Source organism: Ceratotherium simum, chromosome X (assembly GCF_057802395.1).
Source record: "Ceratotherium simum simum isolate JZ-2026a chromosome X, ASM5780239v1, whole genome shotgun sequence".
Taxonomy (NCBI): domain Eukaryota; kingdom Metazoa; phylum Chordata; class Mammalia; order Perissodactyla; family Rhinocerotidae; genus Ceratotherium; species Ceratotherium simum.
The window spans coordinates 74,171,450-74,191,990 of NC_141940.1; the positions used below are offsets into that span (position 1 = coordinate 74,171,450).

The 20,541-nt window shown below is 44.9% G+C and overlaps 3 protein-coding genes across 4 annotated transcripts in view; 1 reads left to right on the forward strand and 2 right to left on the reverse strand.

The window, feature by feature from the left end:
- On the forward strand, positions 1-18,127 carry PDZD11 (PDZ domain containing 11). 2 transcript variants are annotated; one of them, XM_087427357.1, is made up of 8 exons: positions 200-221; positions 429-528; positions 996-1,079; positions 1,344-1,400; positions 1,701-1,799; positions 2,034-2,094; positions 2,254-5,408; positions 18,011-18,127. In XM_087427357.1, the coding sequence occupies exons 2-7, from the start codon at positions 442-444 to the stop codon at positions 2,286-2,288; spliced, it is 423 nt and encodes a 140-aa protein (XP_087283483.1). In that variant the 5' UTR covers positions 200-221; positions 429-441; the 3' UTR covers positions 2,289-5,408; positions 18,011-18,127. The 2 variants fall into 2 exon arrangements, with proteins under 2 accessions (XP_087283484.1, XP_087283483.1); XM_087427358.1 differs by lacking the exons at positions 1,344-1,400; positions 18,011-18,127 and having other exon boundaries at positions 1-221; positions 2,254-2,816.
- On the reverse strand, positions 5,166-7,222 carry RAB41 (RAB41, member RAS oncogene family). Its single transcript, XM_087426429.1, is given in 9 exon segments — positions 5,166-5,370; positions 5,621-5,732; positions 5,881-5,980; positions 6,411-6,445; positions 6,448-6,466; positions 6,683-6,716; positions 6,718-6,739; positions 6,868-6,963; positions 7,051-7,222. Coding segments are annotated over 9 exon segments (795 nt in total).
- ARR3 (arrestin 3) overlaps positions 7,273-20,541 on the reverse strand; it is a 21,946-nt gene continuing 8,677 nt past the window's right edge. The window contains exons 2-17 of the mRNA XM_014794884.2: positions 19,456-19,532; positions 19,139-19,169; positions 18,934-18,994; positions 18,690-18,734; positions 13,181-13,380; positions 13,000-13,059; positions 12,749-12,816; positions 11,958-12,093; positions 11,685-11,769; positions 11,351-11,423; positions 10,821-10,958; positions 8,905-8,988; positions 8,605-8,628; positions 8,379-8,431; positions 8,100-8,109; positions 7,273-7,542 (exon numbers count right to left, since the gene is read on the reverse strand). Of these exons, the coding sequence (XP_014650370.2) occupies positions 7,449-7,542; positions 8,100-8,109; positions 8,379-8,431; positions 8,605-8,628; positions 8,905-8,988; positions 10,821-10,958; positions 11,351-11,423; positions 11,685-11,769; positions 11,958-12,093; positions 12,749-12,816; positions 13,000-13,059; positions 13,181-13,380; positions 18,690-18,734; positions 18,934-18,994; positions 19,139-19,169; positions 19,456-19,532 (1,239 nt within the window). The 3' untranslated portion in view covers positions 7,273-7,448. The remainder of the gene's footprint in view (positions 7,543-8,099; positions 8,110-8,378; positions 8,432-8,604; positions 8,629-8,904; positions 8,989-10,820; positions 10,959-11,350; positions 11,424-11,684; positions 11,770-11,957; positions 12,094-12,748; positions 12,817-12,999; positions 13,060-13,180; positions 13,381-18,689; positions 18,735-18,933; positions 18,995-19,138; positions 19,170-19,455; positions 19,533-20,541) is intronic.

Consider the following 20,541-nt stretch of genomic DNA (forward strand, 5'->3'; position numbering starts at 1 on the left):
TGGGGACCCTCACTGTTACTGATCACATCTAGGGAATCTGGGGGTGGTGCCTTGCCCCGAGCGCCTGTGGATAGTTGGAGTCAGCACTCCCTTGCACTTTGAAAGTAGACAGATTTTTTTAGACGCGATCCTGATTTCTTCTTCTCTAGAATGAAGACGGTAACATCTATTTTGCAGGATTGTTGTGACAAAGGAGATCATCTCTATAGAGTACCTGGCAGGTTGCTTGGCATCCATATATTCAGCAAAGTTAATAGTTTTCTTCCATCTTTTTTCTTCCTTCTATCTCCCAGTCTTTATTACCTAGAAGTGGGCTGGCCCTGTAGACTGACAGCCTTGAAGTGGGTTGGGGTTGTTTTCTGAAACTTGCTTGGCTGCTGTCCCTTTTAAATCATTTTTGTCGGCTTTGATTCACCCTTCCATTCTAGGGCCTTGCTGGAGATGGACAGCAGGATTCCTTATGATGACTACCCGGTGGTTTTCCTGCCTGCCTATGAGAATCCCCCAGCATGGATTCCTCCTCATGAGGTGGGAACCATTTGTACCCTTGAATAGGAGATTTTTCCCCCATGGGGGGAAATTCCCCCATGGGCATGAGATGATAAATGAAATGTAGAATGGCAGGGTTAGAAAGCTCAATGGAGAGTGAATCTTAGCCTTTGTTGTAGCCAGGGGACCCAGAAATTAGATTCTCAGCAACTGGGCCCATTGGGAGCTTCTTGTGGAATCCTTCTCCCAGAGTCCATTCACACCAGAGAATTCTGGAAATTCAGAGACCTAGTTTCCATTCTGTCGAGGGCAAGAAGTGGGGAGCTACTAGGCTGCTAGCATTTCTCCATGCTATCCATCTACCCATTTGGACAGTGTTACCTGTTATTCTTAAACTAAGTCCATGACTTCACCTTTTACTGACTTTAGGGTGATGCATTTGTGATGCAGGTGGGTATAAAATCTAAGACTGGTAGTAAGATTTCTGGGGTTGCTGTGTCTTGCAGAGGGTATACCACCCAGACTACAACAATGAGTTGACCCAGTTTCTGCCCCGAATCGTCATACTGAAGAAACCCCCTGGAGCTCAGGTGAGCTTATGGACACTTGCATCTTATTCTGGGCTACGTTTGTCCATACCAGGCCCAGAAGAAGCAATGGTTGGGAGATGGATTGGGAAGCAGGTAGGAAGGTAAGGAAACTTCCTTTTACAGGCAGAAAAGCTGAGATACCACTTCCACAACTTCTGACTTCTCTCTGAGGGACCCAAGCCAAGCTATCATATGGTGATAGAACTAGATCTTCTTGTGCTTGTGGTCTATATTGAGCCTCCATTCTGTGCTCTTGTCTTACAGTTGGGATTTAACATCCGAGGAGGAAAGGCCTCCCAGCTAGGCATCTTCATCTCCAAGGTGCGTGCGCCTGGCAGGCAATATGAATAGCTACTTTCCTTTGTTAAGTTTTCAGACTGTAGAACCCTGATGTCCCAAGGCCTGGGAGAAGGATTATTTAGTAGACTCATAGAAGGGGCATATTGGGGACACCCTTTCCCACTTAAAACTTCCCACCTGGCAAGCCGTCTGTTTCCCTGCATTGTCGCACAAACACACAAAAAAACCCAATGACACCTTACATTTGAGTAACATTTAATTTCATTTACAGTCTTTGAAATTGTCCCACCTCCATCACATATATTCTCTCCTTACCAACAGGTGATTCCTGACTCTGATGCCCATCGAGCAGGACTTCAGGAAGGGGACCAAGTCCTAGCTGTGAATGATGTGGATTTCCAAGATATTGAGCACAGCAAGGTGAGCACAGCAGTTGGGCTGTGGTGAGGCAAGAAGCCGTGTCAGGTAGGGCAAGTTGGACAGGATTAGCCTGATCTGTAACTTGATAAGAAAGAATCTCTCCTGAGGAAGTATACCAGGGGGAAGCAGCTGTTAGTGACCTAGAAGGTTGGAGTGGCAAACTACTTTCCTCTTGTTATGATTCTGTCCTGGATCATATCTCTTCATTTGTACGAGCTGCTGTGTTTCTTCTAGGCTGTTGAGATCCTGAAGACAGCCCGCGAAATCAGCATGCGTGTCCGCTTCTTTCCCTACAGTAAGTGCTACTCTCTTTTTTATTTACCTGGCAGGGCCTTGGGTAGGAACTCTTTAAATACTGGTTACTAGAGGCCCCACAAGTTGGCGATGGGGAACTGGGGGCTCAGACCTGAAGATAACCTGCTCTTTTCCTCCTTTTCTTACTTCTTTTCCCCAGATTATCATCGCCAAAAAGAGAGGACTGTGCACTAGAGAGTTGCAACCCACAGCCTTCCACATGGAATCTTCTAGGATAGGCTGGCTAGACCTCAGGGAAGCCACTTGGGAAACTCTGCTCTCAGCCCTGCCCTGGCATAGTGGAGTGGGGAGGATGGGGAGACAGTGATGCCCTGCACTGAGCTAGCTAGCCAACTGCATTACCCAAACTGTACTGCACTTTTAGTTCCCTAGTTTTCTGGGTGAGCTTCATTCCCTGAGAGGAGAAGAGTGATGATGTCTAAGTATAGCCTAACCTGTGGAAAACCCTGCTAGAAAAGACAATTGACATGTATTGAATACCATGTGCTAGGCAATTATACATATGTCATATCATTTTCATTAGAGTATACAAATGAGTAGAAAAAGGAATCTTGGGGACCTTCTATCTTATCTGCCTGGCCATCTCATCCCATCCTTACACTACCAGTCTCATACCCTTCAGAGACTCCAGTGGGACCCTGTTTTGACCCCCTCCCTCTTCCTATCCTCTCCCCAAAAAAGTAAAATGCAATGCTGAGGAAATGTTGGTGTGACTCTTGGATGATACTGATTGGGTGTGAAATGCTATTGAGGCAAAAATAAAAGCTCTTCCCAAGAGAGGAGCCACTGGAAGTAACAGAGCAACACTATACCTACTTCACACCTATCTCTCTGGCTAGAACATTAGGGAGGCCCAGGAACCTTAGCCACAGTAGTACTAAGGAATGGCATAGGTGAGGAGTATTGGAGGAAACAGTGTCCCTTCCCCCATGAGCTTTGAATATTTCTCTGCAGGGGGCAGTATTAATATAGTTCTGTCTTTTCCTTTCCCAAATTCTTTGATCTGGAACATAAACTAAGGGAGAGACTTAGATGCATTTCTTTTCAGGGACAGCAGGAAGAAATTAGTTCCCAATTTCCAACTTGTAGGTTGAGTAGTACTGAGTGCCGATTTCCTCCTTTTCTTCACCCTGTCCCCTAAATAACCTTCTGCCATGTTCTTAGTTCCTTAGTTATCGATCCACTGTTAGAGATTCCAGGCCATACTTTATACCATTTCCATTGGCATGTTCAACATTCCCATTCAGAATAGAAAGTTTTCTAATGAGGTATGGGGTCAAGTGCCCCCATAATGAAAGTCCCAAATTTGCCTTGAAAGAATTCTGGGAAGCTTAAATATAGATTTGCAGGCCCTTTGCCTGGAGAGTGATTCTGTTGGTCTGAGGTGGAACTTGGAAATCTGAATTTTTAAATAAAGGACATAAGTCTTCAAATATGGCAAATAGTTCTAAATAGTAGTACTATATCTCTATGAGGAAGTTCTGGCTCTTCCTATAAATGCCACCTAGCTCTATGGTACCTCTTCTAGAGGCTCTGTGCCATTCTTAGGTAGCAACATCCTTGTGAGCAGAGTTGGAGGTAGAATCAATTTAGCTGTCTCTTTGCTTCCTGGGAAATCCCCTCTATTCTAGACTCCTTTTTGCTCTGCTGCCCTCCAGTGGCCATCTGAGAAAGAAACTAGAGGCTGAGATACTTGCACAAAGGCATATTGACTGAGTCTACTGAAGGTTGAGGTCCAAGACTCTCCCTGTGGTTAACAGGTTTTAAAACAACTCATCTAAGAGGTGTGGTAAACATAGTAACAAGTCCCAGCCAGGTGCTACAGGCCTAAGAGGCAAAAACCCTCCTGCCCTAAATTGATTCTCAGTCTGAGGTACTTGGAATGGTTCTGTGTTGGGGCACCAGCATGATGCAATTGCATTGTGGAGGTATAGGTATAGCGTGGAGAAGGCATAAGCAATAAGAGGCTGAGGCAAGGGCCGGCCCCATGGCTTAGCAGTTAGGTGCGCGTGCTCCGCTGCTGGCGGCCCGGGTTCGGATCCTGGGCGCGCACCGATGCACTGCTTCTCCGGCCATGCTGAGGCCGTGTCCCACATACAGCAACTAAAAGGATGTGCAGCTGTGACATACAGCTATCTACTGGGGCTTTGGGGGGGGAAAAAATAAATAAAAGAGGTTGAGGGAAAAGGACCAGTCGTTTATTGAGGGTGTAGACAAGAAAACAGTAGAGAATGAACTGTATCAGCCTATGAGGTATCCCAGCTGCTGTAGAACTGCATCCCCTATAGATGTCCTTTAGCAGTCAGAGAAGGTAAGGTGGCATTCCTGGGCCCTGCAAGAACTTTCCACTCAGTAGCTGTGAGATGCAGTCAAGAAAAAGGATAGCATTTTCAGGGGTTCCATTTTACTCCTAAGCCCAGGAATTGGACGAGAGCTTAGTAAGTGGCCAAGTATTTAAACCATAAACCTGAGGGTGCAGGAGGACTGGTACTTGGAAGCCCAAATGCAATAGATTCATCACATTAGGCAGAGAGAGCCTAAGCTGTCAACAGGAACAATGGCTTTTGATGCCTGACTCATTGGAGGGCTCCAGTTGGTTTTCAACTACTGAAGTGTGTGTTAAGGAAGGTAATAGAGTGAGGTGGCTGGGGTCAAATCTCAGCTCCCAGGGGCAGCTTCTAGGAGACACAGAAGAGGAATTCTGATCTTATGATCCCTTTCACCTAAAGGCAGACCAGGGAGCTACTTTGGGCTGAAGTTAGTCCCATTTTCCCTTAAATATCAGTCAGGCAGAATAATTGGCCTGGCCATCAACTAGGCAAAAGAAGTTTGCTTTCTCTGCTTGCACACTCCCTACCCCAGCAAAGCCACGAGAAAGGGTATACTCCTCTTCCTTCAGTGGAGATGAACTACTTCTGGAAGGAAGGGCAGAAGCCATGTGCCAGAATAGCTATGTGTGGATGTGTGTGAATGGTGAAGCACAAAAGAACAAAAGGTCAAGTTCAGGGACATGATTCTGGGCCTTTGCACTATACAAGGGGGAGATGAACCTTACCCCCTCCCCACGATAGGACAAGTCAAGGTTATCCAAAAGAGTAAGCAGTGGTGGTTAGCTAGAGACAAGAGTGCAATGGAAGTATCATGAAGAGAAATGGGTATTACATTATTCACGTTGTAAGTGGTTTTGGCACTGGTCCCTATAAACATCATGTTGAGATCTCTGGATTTTTCTTCCCCCTCTTCTGCAGAGACTCCTCTGGACAAATGAGAAATGATGTGAGGGACCAGATAGTGGTAAGACCCCTTCTGACCCAGAGTTAGTGGATAGGGATAGATCCTTCTGAGGTGTAATGATGCCTCCCTAGGACCAGGAACCCTAGAAGCCTTGAACCCATGACCTTTCTGATCCCTGACACTGGTAACTCCTCCCGAGGAAATAGAGCACAGTAGACCCTCCCCATAGAGATTGAGCTCTAGGTATGCCAGAAGTTGTAGTTATACCTTACCTTTTGTTGTTTAGATCAGTCTTGTTACCCACCAACATGATGACGACATTATCACCTCTTTCTGCCCATACGTGTTCTACTCGCTTATCTGTCTCCTTGAAAGAATTAATGTCTATAAGAGAAAGTGTTGTAGAAATTTGAAACATTTAGTGGAGGTTTAGAGAAAATAATGTATCTGTTCTTCCTCTCTGCTAGTCTTACCAATCTCACTCTTGCTTCCTTCAATCCCTTTTTCAAATAAAATATGGCCTAACACCCACTCCTGATGTCATAGACAACCACTGCAATAGTTGAATCATGAATGTAGCTAGGAGTTAGGCTGCAAAAACGCTCCAGGCCAACTGTGTCCCGTAGCTACAGCTCAACTTGCATAAAACAAGTGGTTAGAAAGAAGGTAGAGAAAGAAAAGAAACTAGCCTTTTAAAGGCTAGAACTTAATAAAGGCAAAATAAAAAGAGTCAGGGAAACTGGGCCCCTGAAACGTGACTGCTATGACCACAAACCAAGTGGCCTACCATCCTAGGACAGGTCCAGTCTCGATACACGGTTTTGGTTAAGGAAGACCCTATAGAGCAACAGATTTCAGGATTCATGGCCTCTTGGACTTTGTGTTATAGTTGGAGATTAGATGAGGGCAGAGAAGAAGAAACAGCACAGGGTTTGGTAATTTGGGGAGGCTTCACATTTTTCTTCCCCTCCTTTATCCATGGATAATCTGGGGTAGTGTTACCCTACTCTGATGAAGAGGCATGAAGGGTTGAGGTATAGGGTTAGTGATATGAAAGTGAACACTCACTATTTGGTCCTCCAAGTACATGATCTTAGGAAGTCAATTCCGGTGGTTGCCTGCAGATGAGAATCACAAACTCACTCTGTACCCTTCCTCTACCCCCAATACCAGGCGGTCTTAGAAGCAGAAGTGGAGAATGGCTCTTGAGAAGGTTGTCCTGGCTCAACTTCTCAATGCTTACAATAGATAACTTTGAGGAGAAGAATCCCTGGGTGAGTCGGCCAAAGAAGGGGGCAGAAATGTACCGTGTGATGCCTTGGTGGTGGGCTCACCTGGCAGGCGCAGTCGAAGCTGTTGTACATGAAGGGTGATGATCATTGTCTTCCCCACTGTGAGGCAGATAAGTAGGCCAACTGTCACCCTGGACGAGGAGGAAATTGATTCCCCAGAGAACCCCCCCCACTCCATTCCATACTGTCACATATCCCTACCCCCAACGCCCAACCCAGACCCCCACCGCTCTGCTCCCCCAGGAACACAGCTTTGGATTTGTGTGGAGACTGATACTTGGGTCTCTCGACGGTTTCCAGGGGGTTTCCACGCTGAAGCCTCACTATGGGCCATGTGTGTGCGAGGGCATACAACACCAGCAGGCAGGTGGCACTCGCTGCCTGAGGTCACATGGTGGTCTCTGTTCAACCGCAGCTGGCCGCCTTCACTGTAGCCCCCAGGCCTGGGCACACGGCCACACTCCCTTGGTCCTGCCTGCAGTTCTTGTGGCTCCCCGCAGCTGGAGCAGTGGGTGATTGCGGGAGTGCGGTGATGGGGTGGTGGGGATGGCCAGGGCCCGAAGGAAAAGTTGAAGGACCCATAGAGGGCGAGTGGCCACGCCAGAGGGAAATCGGGGGTCCTTAAGGGGGAAAGCACATGCTACAGAGTAATCTAATCATTGACAAGGGAAGAGGGCGCTTGTTCTTGTTAGTTCCATTACTCTCCAGGAGGAGGAAATACCAAAGAGATCGCCAGGCACGTCTGGACAAGCTGATTTATTAGAGCGTTACAGTGGGGCTCCCACACAGCGGCACCAGAGCAAGGTGCTCAGCTCCCCTCGTCCCCCTCTGCTGCCAACGCCTCCTGGGTCTCCTCCCCGCCGGGCTCACGAGTAAACTCCTCGATGACTATGTCCTCAGAGCTTGCAGAAGCAGCAGAAGGGAATGGAGGGTTAGAACAACTTGCTAGGTGTCCTCCACAATCAGTCCCTTTTCCTGATCCCAGAGAAGTGATCCCTTCCCTGCTTCCCAGCTCAGATCCTCAGCCCCCTCTCAGTAGTCCCCTCCCACCCCCACATCAACGACATTGGCCATTGTTTCCCTTTGCTCCCTCCCCAATCTCCTAACACAAAAGTCCCCTATGATCACTGAAGGAGAAATAAGAACAGAAGGTGGGAAGGAGGATTGGGATCGAATAATGGAAGAGGGAAGAAGTAGGGGCAAGGGCGGGGGAAGAAAAATGGAAGAGATGAGGGGGAAGGATGATTCTGAGAAGAGCAGAGGGTGGAAGGTGGGTGATACAAAAAGGGAAAGGAGGGCATATAAAAAGCACTGAACTATGACACAAAGCTAAACCACGTTTCCACTGCACATGCATTGAGAGCAACACTCCAGGGAAGCTTTCACATTTCCCTCGTCATAAAATGGAGGGTGGCAATGGGGAAAGGGGGATGGGGCTTCCAGGCCTACATTTCCTTACCTAGTGGCCTCTGTAGCAAGCACGGAGGGAAAAATGGAGCTGAAGCTGATAAGGGGCTCTTCAGTTCCCTGAAGAAATGTCTTGTTACTCTCCCCCCTCCCTTATTATCCTTCTCCCTCCCCCACACACAACACACACACACAACTTCCCCTGAAAACCTAGACACCCAGCCTACCTATTGCTATTTAATCTCTACCCAAACTGCCAGTCCCCAGTTCATGAGATCAGAACTGCTTGGTCCCCAACCCTCAGGACCCTGAGTCCCACCTGGTCACTCACCTTGCGAAGGCTTTGGATGCATCAGGATCAGGGGCAGCTCCACACCGACATCACTGCAAGGATCCCAAGGTAGAGTTACAGATCTCCCTCCAAGTCCACTCCCTGAACCTCTCTCCCTCAGTTTTCTGGTCCTGGGATGCCCTCAGACTCTCCCTCATCACTTTTTTGGTCTTATCTCCTCATCCTCCCCTTCCCGCCCCAGTCTCCCCTCCCCACAGTCTCTTACCTGGCTGTCAGGTCACCTAGGATGCTGAGGGTAGAATGACACCCTAAAATTAGCAGCTGGAAATGCAAAGTGGCAACCTAATTTTACTGGGGGATGAGGGGTCATAAGGCCAACTCAGGCACAGAATGGGTTTCTGGAGGGGAAAGTGGCTTACTCACTGAGCTCACAGGTTTGGGAACCTGGTCTGGGAGAAGGGGTGGGGGGACAGCTTGATTGGGTCAGTCCAATGGGGAAGAAAACAGAAGCAAGATACCCTCAGCTCCCAGCCCCTGCCCAGACAGACCCTGAACCCTCACTCACCCTCCACAGGACACCATCAGGTTGACTCTGACTCTGTAGGATACCAGGATCCCCAGCAGCTCCTTGTCCATTCCAGGTCGAAGACTGGAGGTGGTAGTATTCATTGTTGTGTATTTGTGGGGGTGGGGGAGTAATTCATTCAGTCCCCCAGTCCCTTCCTGGGCACTTTTTGTCATCTAACAGGTCTCCCAGGCTCTAATCTCTCCTACTCGTTGGGACCACATTTCTGTTCCTAAAATCCACTTTTACCATGTCACCCTCTGCTCAAGAGCCTGCCTCTCTGAATGTAACTACTCTGCTTGGCTTTCACGACTTTTAATAATCTGGCCCCACCTGGCCTCTCTAACTTTTTCTGCCCTATGTCCCTAAAACCTGGGATACAACCTAAGCAGAGCCATCCACCCCCCATGCCCCAGAACATGCCATGTGGATTCTCACCTTCTAGCCTTTGCCCATGCTGTGCTTCCAATCTAGAATACTCTTTTCTTCCTCTGTTGCTATCCAGATCCTACCCACGCTTCAAGGTCTAGCTCATTCTGTCTCCTCCAGGAAACCCTCTCCAGCTATGCTAGCTTCTTTTTACTTCTATTGGATTTATAATCTGAACCACATGTACTAACATTTAACTGTCAAATTGTATTTGCATTCCTCTTTGTTCCCCATCTAGGCCATAAATTGACTGAAGGCAGAGACTGTCTTAAACTTCTTTGTATCCTCCCACATTGCTTAGCATAGGAATGAACATGTAACATGCTCAATAAAAAACCCGCTGATTGAAAAACAAAACACAGAAAGCTGTATGATCTTGGGAAAGTCTCTTCATTGCTCTGGGATGCTGATCCTCTATCTATAAAATAATGCTGTTTGAGTGATTTCTACGGGTCTTTCTAGCAATAACAGTCTATAGCTACATGATTGATAAAGCATAAGGAGAGGCAGAGAGAATTAACACTTGTCAGATGGTTTTTGGTGGGAGACACATCTAACACTAGGACCTCTGAAGGCATAGGACCAAATGAATGACTTGATAGAATTCTGTCAGTTCCTATCATATCATTCTCCTTTTTTGTCCTCCTTTTCCTCCATTTCTCATCTCCTAGTCTTCTACTCCATTTCTAGCTTCCCTAGAGAGTAGCTACTGTAGAGATTACAGTGTTAGAGCCAGATGACAGGTGATAGAATCCTTTCTACCTCTGCCACTTATTAGCTATGCAAGCTTGGACAATTTCCTTCATCTCTCTGAGCCTCAGGGTCCTTAAGTGTAAAATGGAATAAGAACACCTATCCAGCTTACTTTAATAGGATTCTTATGAAGATAACATAGTACATATGTGAGACCTTTGTGAGCTGTGAAATATTATACAATGTAAGGAATTTTTCTCTCCATTTTTTCCTTCCTTTTTTTTTTTTTTGTGAGGAAGATCAGCCCTGAGCTAACATTCGTGCTAATCCTCCTCTTTTTGCTAAGGAAGACCGGCTCTGAGCTAACATCTATTGCCAATCCTCCTCCTTTTTTTCCCCAAAGCCCCAGTAGATAGTTGTACGTCGTAGTTGCACATCCTTCTAGTTGCTGTATGTGGGACGTGGCCTCAGCATGGCTGGAGAAGCGGTGCGTCGGTGCGCACCCGGGATCTGAACCCGGGCCGCCAGCAGCGGAGCGCGTGCACTCAACCACTAAGCCACAGGGCCGGCCCCATTTTTTCCTTTCTTGTTGCCTATGACCTAAGCCTGCCATTGGTCCCATGGGCATTATTTAGCTTACTGTTAGCCCTCAGGCCTGGAGGGATCTCTGAACACTAGCCTAGGGACATTTTAAAAATGTAGGTAGGCTTCATTGAAGGTGAAACCTTAGACCTGTATATATAGCATGCAGAATGTGTTGGGGATAGAGAATGGGGAGTTACATTTGAGCTTACATCGTGCTGGAGGCCAGATTGGTATCACCATGCTTGAGTTTGCCGTCCAGTGCCAGGCCCTGTTTCTGGCAGTTGGCATCCAGGAGTGGGGTTACCGTGAAGCTCTTGGAGAAGCTGGAGTTAGCAGCTATAGTTTCCCTTTGAAAGGAGAAGAGAAGAACTTAGGCTAGGCTTGCCGACTAAGGGTACTTTCATTCCCAAGAGTATCTTGCATAATTTCATGAATATACTGGAGTATCCCAGAGACCTGGCATGTCTAACTGTGGAGAATGGAACATTCACTCTGGTGGGAAATCCTTCTGCCCCTTCCCTCTCTCAGCATTTTGATGATCCTCTTGTGGATCCTCCCTCTAGTTCTCCTGGGAGTCCCTCCCTTTCTCCATGTCAGCCCTCACCTTGACTTTCTTCAGTCCTGGGCTGTTACCTGCTTCCTTCTTTCTCCAATCCCTTCCTCTGCCTCCAGTCCCCTGGCCCTCTTCCCATCACCCCACCCCTTGGTTCTTCTGACCCCGGCCCCAGCGCCAGCTCACGTGAACTCCTGAATGAACACAGTCTTGGTGTACTTGTCTAGTGAATACAGGACAACATCTGTGATCTGGTCAACTGAACAGCCAGGAAAAGCACATGACTATAATCAGTCAGTCATCCTCAAGACCCCAACTCACTGCCCTCAGAAGTGACCTTATACATGGGCACACTATGCATGATGCACTCAAATGTGCTCATGGACAGAGACACATATTTTGGTAAGCCTGCATTGGAGGGAAATCCTAGATGAATGCAGACTGGGTAAGTGGGGCAGAGTTTTTAAAAAAGACCTGTGGATTTGGGACCAGGTGCAGGGGGATAGGAAAAGAAGCTCACCTGAAATCTTGATTTTTTTTATGACCTTGTTGGTGTAGTTGTTGATAGAAACATTGACAGAGATGGGTTTGCCATGGTAGTGAACCTGAAGCAGGAGGAGAGGCCCATCACAAGGTTGGAGGGAGAATGCCCAGGTCAAGACCTAGAATTCCTATTTCATTAGCACTATTGCCACCCTGACTCCCATCCCTGTCTACCCAAGTAGAAAAATCAGTGAAAAAAGAGTTTCAGAGGGGTTGTAGGGTAGGGGGCAGGGAGTGGGGGGTCACAAACCTCCCTGTCCATCCAGGCCTGGAGTTGTAGGGGCTGAGCTGACAGAAGGAAGCGGCGGACAGTCTGGGCTGAGGGGCCAGGGCCTGGCTCCAGGGGTGCAAACTGTATTTTCCGAATCACCAGGCGCACAGAGTCTCTGAGTAGAGGCCAAGGGGTTAGCCAGAATGTCTGCTTTGGGACCCACAGACATTTCCCATGCCAACACCATAACCCAGTCTTTACTTGGACGTTAGAGGTAGAGGAAGGCCTCCCTCAGAGAACTCCTCTAGACCCTCAGTGTAGGGATCTAGACCATGGGTCAGCAAACTATGGCTCACTGGCCGAATCTGGCCTGCTGCCTGTTCTTGTATGGCCCGCGAGCTAAGAATGGTTATTAGATTTTTAAATGGTTGAAAAAAATCAAAGAAAAGTAATATTTCATGATGTTTGGAATTACATAAAATTCAAATTTCAGTGTCCATAAATAAAGTTGTATTGGAACACAGCTATGCTCATTCATTTACATTCTATCTGTGGCTGCTTTTGCACTGCACTGGCAGAGTTGAGTAGTTACAGCAGAAACTGTATGGCTCACAAAGCCTAAATATTTATTTTTTGTCCTTTTACAGAAAAGTTTGCTGACCCTTGCCCTAGAGCAAAGAAGAGAAGTCAGAGGGGAATCAGAACTGGGCATCTGAGTTGGTAATGATGGTGCTATGGAGGTTAGAAGTAGCACTGTTTCTGTCCTGAGAACAAGATCTATTTCCTGACACAGGTTGGAGGCAGGGATTTTGGAGAGGACCAAAGAATACCTCTTGGAGATTTTCTCCTCCAGGTTTTCAGCACAGAAACTTTTCACTTCAAAGTCAATCCCACAGGCCTGCAAAGGGGCAGGGGCAAAGAGAGCTCATTTCTAACACTATCCCTCCCTTCTTCATGGGCCTATAAGGAAATGCCTGACCTCATCCTTTAATTGTCTGTTTCTTCAGTCTTGTCCATTTGTCCCTCTGTCCTTCTCCCAGCGCTGACTGTCTATCCCTCTTTCTCAGAACCCAGACCTCACCTTTCCTGTATCTTCAGGATCTGGCTGCAGTGTCACCGAACAGGGCAGGTTGACAACCATCTAGGAGATCAGAAGGAGGTCAGCAAACAGAAGAAATAGAGACCCCTTTCCCCTCTTCTCTTTCTTTAGCTTCCTCTCTTAATCTTCCCTGGAAACCTTGCCCAGGACTTGGGGTCAGTACCTGCAGAGTAAAGGGGTAGGCATTGTCCCCCAGCTTGTGCAGCAGTCGCTCCTGTAGGACTGTGAGGGGCCCCTGGGGGCTGGTGGCCTCAGCTGGGACCACTTGCAGGACCTGTACATACAGATCTTTGCGGAACGTCAGACCAATCACATCCAAGTCATCATGGCCATAGCGAAAGGCACATGTTAACATGACAAACACTGCAGGCAAAGGAGGAAGAGAGTGACCTGTCAGGCCTGAGGGGAAAAGGAGGTCTTAAATGGCTCATAGGAAGACATAGAGAGACAATGTAATATGATGGAAACAATATGGCCATAAAGAAAAGTTAATACATTTGACTACAGTAAAATTTAAAACTTCTTTACATTAAGAGTCTTTATAAACAATGAAACAAGCAAACACCTGGGAGAAAATATTGGCAACACATATAACAAACAAAAGGTTACCATTCATAATATATAAAGAACTCCCACAAATCAATAATAAAAATATCCCAGTATAAAAGTGTGCAAAGGGACTGGCCGCATGGCCTAGTGGTTAAGTTTGGCACACTCTGCTTTGGTGGCTCGGGTTTAGTTCCCAGGCGTGGACCTACACCACTCATCGGTGGCCAAGCTGTGGCAGCAACCCACATACTAAATAGAGGAAGACTGCCACAGATGTTAGCTCAGGACGAGTCTTCCTCAAGCAAAAAGAGGAAGATTGGCAACAGATGTTAGCTCAGGGCCAATCTTCCTCAGCAAAAAATAAAAACAAAAAAAAAACCAAACAACAACAACAACAAAAAACAGGGATGCAAAGAATATGGATAGCCTCTTTGCAGATGTACAAAACAGAATGACCAATAAGATATGAAAACATGTCCATTCTCATTAATAATCAGATAAATGCAAATTAAAACGACTATGAGAGAACATTTCACACCCATCAGATTGTCAAAAATTTCAAAGTCTGACAATACTAAGTGTTGGTAAAGATGTGTAGCAATAGGAGTTCATTATACACTGCTGGTGGAAGCATACATTAGTACAACCACTTTGGAAAACTGTTTGGCATTATCTAGTAAAACTGAATCTGTTCATATCTTATGACCTAAAGAGAATTTAGAGAAATTCTTGCTCATGTTTATAAGGAGATCGATATGAGAATGTCTATTGCATCAAGGTTTGTCATGGCATAAAATTGGAAATAATTTAAATATCTATCAACAGGAGAATGGGTAATACAGTTGTGGTATAGTCATATAATGGAATACTAAACTGAGTTTAAAATAAATGAACTATAATTCCATGTATCAACATGGTTAAGTCTCGAAAACTATTGAGTAGAAAAGCTAGGTGCAGAATGATATGCACAATCTGATACCGTGTATATAAAGTTTAAAAGCATATAGAACAGGGGGCTGGCCCTGTGGCCTAGTGGTTAAGTTCGGCATGCTCTGCTTGGGCGGCTTGGGTTCAGTTCCTGGGTGTGGACCTACACCACTTGTCAGTGGCTGTGCTGTGGTGGTGACCCACATACAAAACAGAGGAAGATTGGCACAGATGTTAGCTCAGAGTGAATCTTCCTCAGCAAAAAAAAAGCATATGGAACAATACCAAAGTTGCTCACAGATATATAAATATGGAGTCGAAGTATAGAAGCATCATGAGAATAATAAACACCAAATTCAGGCTAATGGTTACCTGGGTGGAGGCAAGGAGAGAAGGAGGTGGGAGGGAGGAAGGGGAATGGGATTAGGGAAGGACACATGGAATCTTCAGTTTGTTGCTATAATTCTTTTTAAAGCTAGGTGGTGGGTAGAGGCTATTCATTACATAATTCTCTAGGGTCAGGATACCTGGGCTTGAATATGACTTGTACAAATCTCTTGAGTTCTCTGAGCCTCAGTTATTTCACCTGTCAATAATAGGACTGCACTAAGAGCTCTATATATGTTATTTAGACCTCAAAACAATCCTCTGAAGTATTATTATATCCACTTTACAGGTAGAGAAAATGAGCTCAGGGCGGTTAAGTGACGGCCCAGGATTTCAACCCAGGCCTGTCTGATTCCAAAGCCCAGACTCGTGTGTGCCCAACTTAACTCATAGGATGGTTGTGAGGAACTGATGTATAAGAAATCCCTTTGGAAATTGTAAACTAATTATAAATGTGGATGATGATGATAATTGTGGGAATATTGGCCAGTTATAAGTGAACTCATACTTTGCAGCTGGTACCTAAGATCCGGGGCAAATGGAAAGCCTCTTTAATGCACTCGTGGAGTGTGGGATGGGGCATAGGGGGATACCTGGCCAAGGGCAGAGTGACAGAGATCGAGGGAAGGAAAGATGTCGAACAGGGGTGGAGAATCTTATTTCTATCAGGAGCCCTGACCCAAAAAAAAGAAAACTACCAACAGCTACACACTACTAGAAAGCAACTTATTTTAGTATTTTTAAGAGATGAAAATATCAAACAGCCAGATTGTCTGCTTTTAAAATTAAGAACAAGAGAAATTAATCTATATTCAAAAGATACAACAAAGACTGAAAGTAATGATAGTGGTGGTGTTTATAAGGACTGGGGCAACGGGCAGCCTCATACACTGCAGGAGAGCGAGTTAATTGGTACATTTTGGAGGGCAATTTGGCAATAGAAAGCTGTAAAAATGTGTGACTACCCTTTGACCATTCATTCCTTTTCTAGGCATGTAGTCTAAAGAAATAATTGGACAAGTATGAAAAGATATATATACAAGTATGTACTTTACAGGGTTGTTTATGATAGCAAAAAATGTCCAGCAGTTGAAGATTGGCTAAATATGTTACAGTACACCCATACAATATAGTACTAGGCAACTTAAAAATTCATAGATTTTTATATATTGACATAGATGAAACAGAAGATTAGAAAACATTATTTATAGTATAGCATTTTTTAAATAAAAATATAGTTTTGCACAGAAAATATGAACTAAAATATTATTAATGATTATCTCTGAGTGATAGGATTACAGTCTCTTTCTCCTTCATCTGTATTTTCTAATTTTTCTGCAGTGAAGGCAAACTTAACAATTTTCAAAAGATACAACAAATAAATTCACCTTTGTTCTCAATTATGGCCAATTAAAGTGGGAGAGGGAGAGAGAAAGAAAAGGAAAAGGAAAGGGACAAAGGAAAGGAAAAGACAGCGAAGATGAGAAGGAGAGGAAAAGAGGTGGCTGGAAGGAAGCAGGGGGAGGAAAGAAATGAAAGAGATGAGGGATAAGACAGAAAAAGATCAGGAGGGGTGAGGCAGAAGGGTATACAGTAACCTCTGAGGTGAGGGGGTTAATCAGATGAATTGTTTTTGGCACATCCAGCTGTTCGCATGTGGGGAGGGCATCACCCCCCGCCCAAGATCTTATTGGCTCTCTAGCAGTTTAGAATCATCCTTTTTTGTGCTAGGAAATAGCTTGTTTTTTTTAATTCAACATCTATTCTAAAGTTATTTATATTTGTGTTTATTATACAAATAATACTTATTAATTGTTTGAAAATCAGAAAATACAAACAAAAAGATAAATCAAAGCTCCAGCATTATACATCCTATTCGAGACATAACTGCTATTAATATCTGTTGCATTTGCTTCCCAACTTTGTTTGTTTCTATAATCAAACATAAGGCCACCTTAGGTATTTACAACTTCTCTCTCATTGCTGTTTTGAAATTAAACTTTTTTTTTTTTGTGAGGAAGATCAGCCCTGAGCTAACATCCATGCTAATCCTCCTCTTTTTGCTGAGGAAGACTGACTCTGAGCTAACATCTATTGCCAATCCTCCTCCTTTTTTCTTCCCCAAAGACCCAGTAGATAGTTCTATGTCATAGTTGTACATCCTTCTAGTTGCTGTATGTGGGATGCGGCCTCAGCATGGCCGGACAAGCAGTGCGTTGGTGCGCGCCCGGGATCCGAACCCGGGCCGCCAGCAGCGGAGCGCGCGCACTTAACCGCTAAGCCACGGGCCGGCCCAAAATTAAACTTTTTATTTTGAGATCGTCATAGATTCACATGCAGTTGTAAGAAATAATACCGAGAGATTCCAGATAGATTTTTGTTATACAACACTTTATTCACGCAACCACACATCCTGCCCTACAATTGGCCTTTATCACTCAATGGTATAGGGTAAGTTATATTTTACATCAATACATGCACCTCGATAGAAAAAAAAATATTAGAAAATATGATGCGTATAAGATTATCTTTATAAAAGTAACAAAACGTATAAAATGGCTAAGGAATAAATTTAAGAAATATACGCAAGTCAAATGATAATATAAAACTCTGCTAAAGGACATAAGGAAGATTAGGATAAAAGGAAAAAACATGTCTTACTCCTGGATCAACATGCAATTTTTAAACTAAAGATTTCTTTCTGTAGATTATTCTGAAGATTTTGTAGGAAAGTGAAAAAATGATTTAGGTTTTAGAAATACAGAGTAATTGAGAGTCTTAAATAAGTTGTTTAATTTACTGGCTATACCCCAGAGTTCTTCTGGTATTTAAAACTGGTTGGATTCCTTACCCACACTGTTTATTCTGAAAGGTTAAGGCAATTTTATTCCACAATATCTAAAGGTTACATCTGAACTAGTATTCATCAATTTGTTTTGAGCCTTTTTCAATTCAAACCCAATTTTCAATCTAGTCATAATCACAGAGTAAAAATTAAAAGAAAAAAAAGCAGTGAAAAAATATTTCAGTGTAATCTTGATCTAAAGAACTGTGGCCAGAGTAATCTCTCTTGCTGTTACTTGCTGTAGTTATTGTTTTGTTTGTGTGTTTGTTTTTTTTTTTTTTACAGAAAAGATGAGGGGTTTCCCTACACAAAAGGAGAGATGGAAAGACATATACCAGAGGTTGCAAAATGGCAGCCTGAGAGTCACATCCAGCCTACAGTAAAATAAAGTTTTTTCATCTATCCAGGCCTTTAAAAATCTTTTAATTAGTTGCCGACATTTGAAAATCAGTAAATTTGCATAAAAATATGGATTTCTGGTGTATTGGATCTTTCCATAGGCACTCTAAGCCCATGTTCAGATCAACAGCAAAGCATGGGCACCACCAACAATAATGGGGAAAATCAGAAATTTTAGAAAGAAACTATTTTAATTTCAGCACACATGTAAATTTTGTGTAATTTTGAAAAATAAAGTTTTATTTATGCTTTGTGAATATATCTATTTTGAATATTTGGGGAAGGGGCACCATAATCTTTTCAGACTTTGGGCCTCTAAAGGTCTTATTCTGAGCTTCATTTCCAGTTCCTCTTTAACAGTCAGAAAATTTGGCCACACTGGGCTGAAATTCCCAGTTATTAGCCCCACCAGACAGGCTTTCACAGTTCCCATCACTTTTTGGTTTTCTTATACCCCTCTGGTCCACTGGGCCAGTCCACTCATTCAGGTTACTTGTCTGGCATGTGTGACATTTCAGTTTGGGGTCCCTGGCACATACAAAGATCAACAGGGATTTTTACTTACTCTTTCGACCTTTTAAGTAATCAGGGTCAACTAGGACTACACCATCTGTGGAGAGAGGGAGAGACGGCAGGCACCCTGGTCAGGAAAACTCATACCATGAAACAGAAGCTGATCCCTGAAATGGTTCCTCCCATTTTTCCCTTTAATTGGGTTCCTCTTCTGCATGGTCCTTTCTTGGCTTTCTTTTACTCCCTGTCTCCCTTTCCCTTCTCCCCAGGCTCTTTCCTTTTTTGGACTCACTGACCAATGGGTTCCACCGTGTCCACATGGTCCACGAAGTCCCGTTTCCCCAGGTAGATGGAAAGCTGTTGTGGAACAACTTCCCATGTTATAATCATCTTTGAATGGATCCCCCTGAAATCCCCAACCCAAACCCCTGAGACCTTGAAGGATGTACCCACCTATCCCTTTTACCCTCTTATTTGCCCAGCTGGGCCAAGTTCTCTCACCTTCCCATTGGAGCAGGTCTTCTTAAACACTCTATGAGGAGAAAATCAGAAAGAGGATAGCGAGGGGGATTGGGACAGAAGGGAACAAGAGAGGAAGGGAGAGGAAAGAAAGGGAAGTGAAAAGAAAAAGAAGTATTCCTGGGATTAGGAGAAGAGGCCGAGGAGCATGAAATGGCACAAAGGTGGAGGTAATTGGGGTAGAGTCCAAGCCCCAAGTTGAGGAGAGGTTGGAAATGCCTCTACCCTAAAGGCAAGTACTTGGGTTTGGGTAGGGGACAAGTCACAGAATCAGAGAATTAGAAGAAATTCTTACTTACTTGGAGGTGTTGGCCATGGAGTTGATGTTGAGCCTTTTCTGGGAAGAGGGAAAGAAGGAAGAAGGCTCATTTAGTTCCTATTCTCCTTACCCCACTCTGGTATACCATCCAGACACACCTAGTGTGATGCAACCTTTCCTCCTTAGACACCTCACCACCATCAAGTGCCTCTTCTCCCTCCTGCCAAGGTTACTTATTCAGCCATACTCTCACCCATCCTGGATACAGGAAAAAAAAAATCTTCCTATTTTTTACAAATTGTTGACTAACCGTACTGTCTATTCTCCAGAAAGGGCTGGGCTTCTGGAATAGCTGGGGCGCTCTTGAAAGCCTTCAGAGAGAAGGAACTTGTCTAGAAAGGGGCTGGAGAGAGGTCTCCATCCAGAAAAGTGTGAGGAAAATTGGACTGGATGAGGCTGGACATGACCTGGCACACAGTAGGCACCAAGACATGTTTGTTAGATACAAGAATGAATGAGTGAAAAATGTATTCTGTCTGCTTTTGCTCCTGCAATGGATTCTGAGCCTGAGTTCACCTCACAGCGGCGTTAACCCTCAGCTAAGAAAGGAGAAAGATGTAGGAGAAAAGGGGTTGGTGCCCTCATGCTCTTGGTTGTTGGTGGCAGAAACCTCTATGGAGGTTGAAAGCCTTCCTTGAAGCTAGTCATCACCATGCCATCCTTATCCCCATCCATGTCCCCAGGTGCTAGGCCTTGGAGTAGGGGCCCTTAGAGAGAGGAAGATGTCTCTTTAGTGTTTCTCTTTGATGCATATTAGGTCTGGCCAAAGGAGTGAGCTTAGAGGAGCTTCCAGAGATCTCTTGCAGGGTCTCTCAGCCTGAGTGCCTGCCAGCTGTGTCAGGAAAGGTGCCCCTCAAGTGCTCCTTGATATATTAAGCAGGGGTGCTAAGGGAAAGGGATATGGGACCTAGTATGGGCTAGAAATAGAGGACTTTGGACTATTACCTGGGGAGAGAGATGAAGCTCACATACGTCTGCAGCTCTGGTTGCTATGCTCACCTACCCAGCCTCTTATACCCAAGATCCTCTGAGTGATTAGATCGGTGGGGGTCAGGGGAGAAGAATA

What these genes read in the sequence shown, in the direction of transcription:
- PDZD11 (XM_087427358.1), top strand. Translation starts at nt 151, where the DNA reads ATGAAGACGGTAACATCTATTTTGCAGGATTGTTGTGACAAAGGAGAT. An exon ending in CTCTATAGAGTACCTGGCAG is followed by an intron (nt 222 to 428) that starts GTTGCTTGGCAT and finishes CTTCCATTCTAG; the next exon opens with GGCCTTGCTGGAGATGGACA. An exon ending in CATGGATTCCTCCTCATGAG is followed by an intron (nt 529 to 995) that starts GTGGGAACCATT and finishes TGTGTCTTGCAG; the next exon opens with AGGGTATACCACCCAGACTA.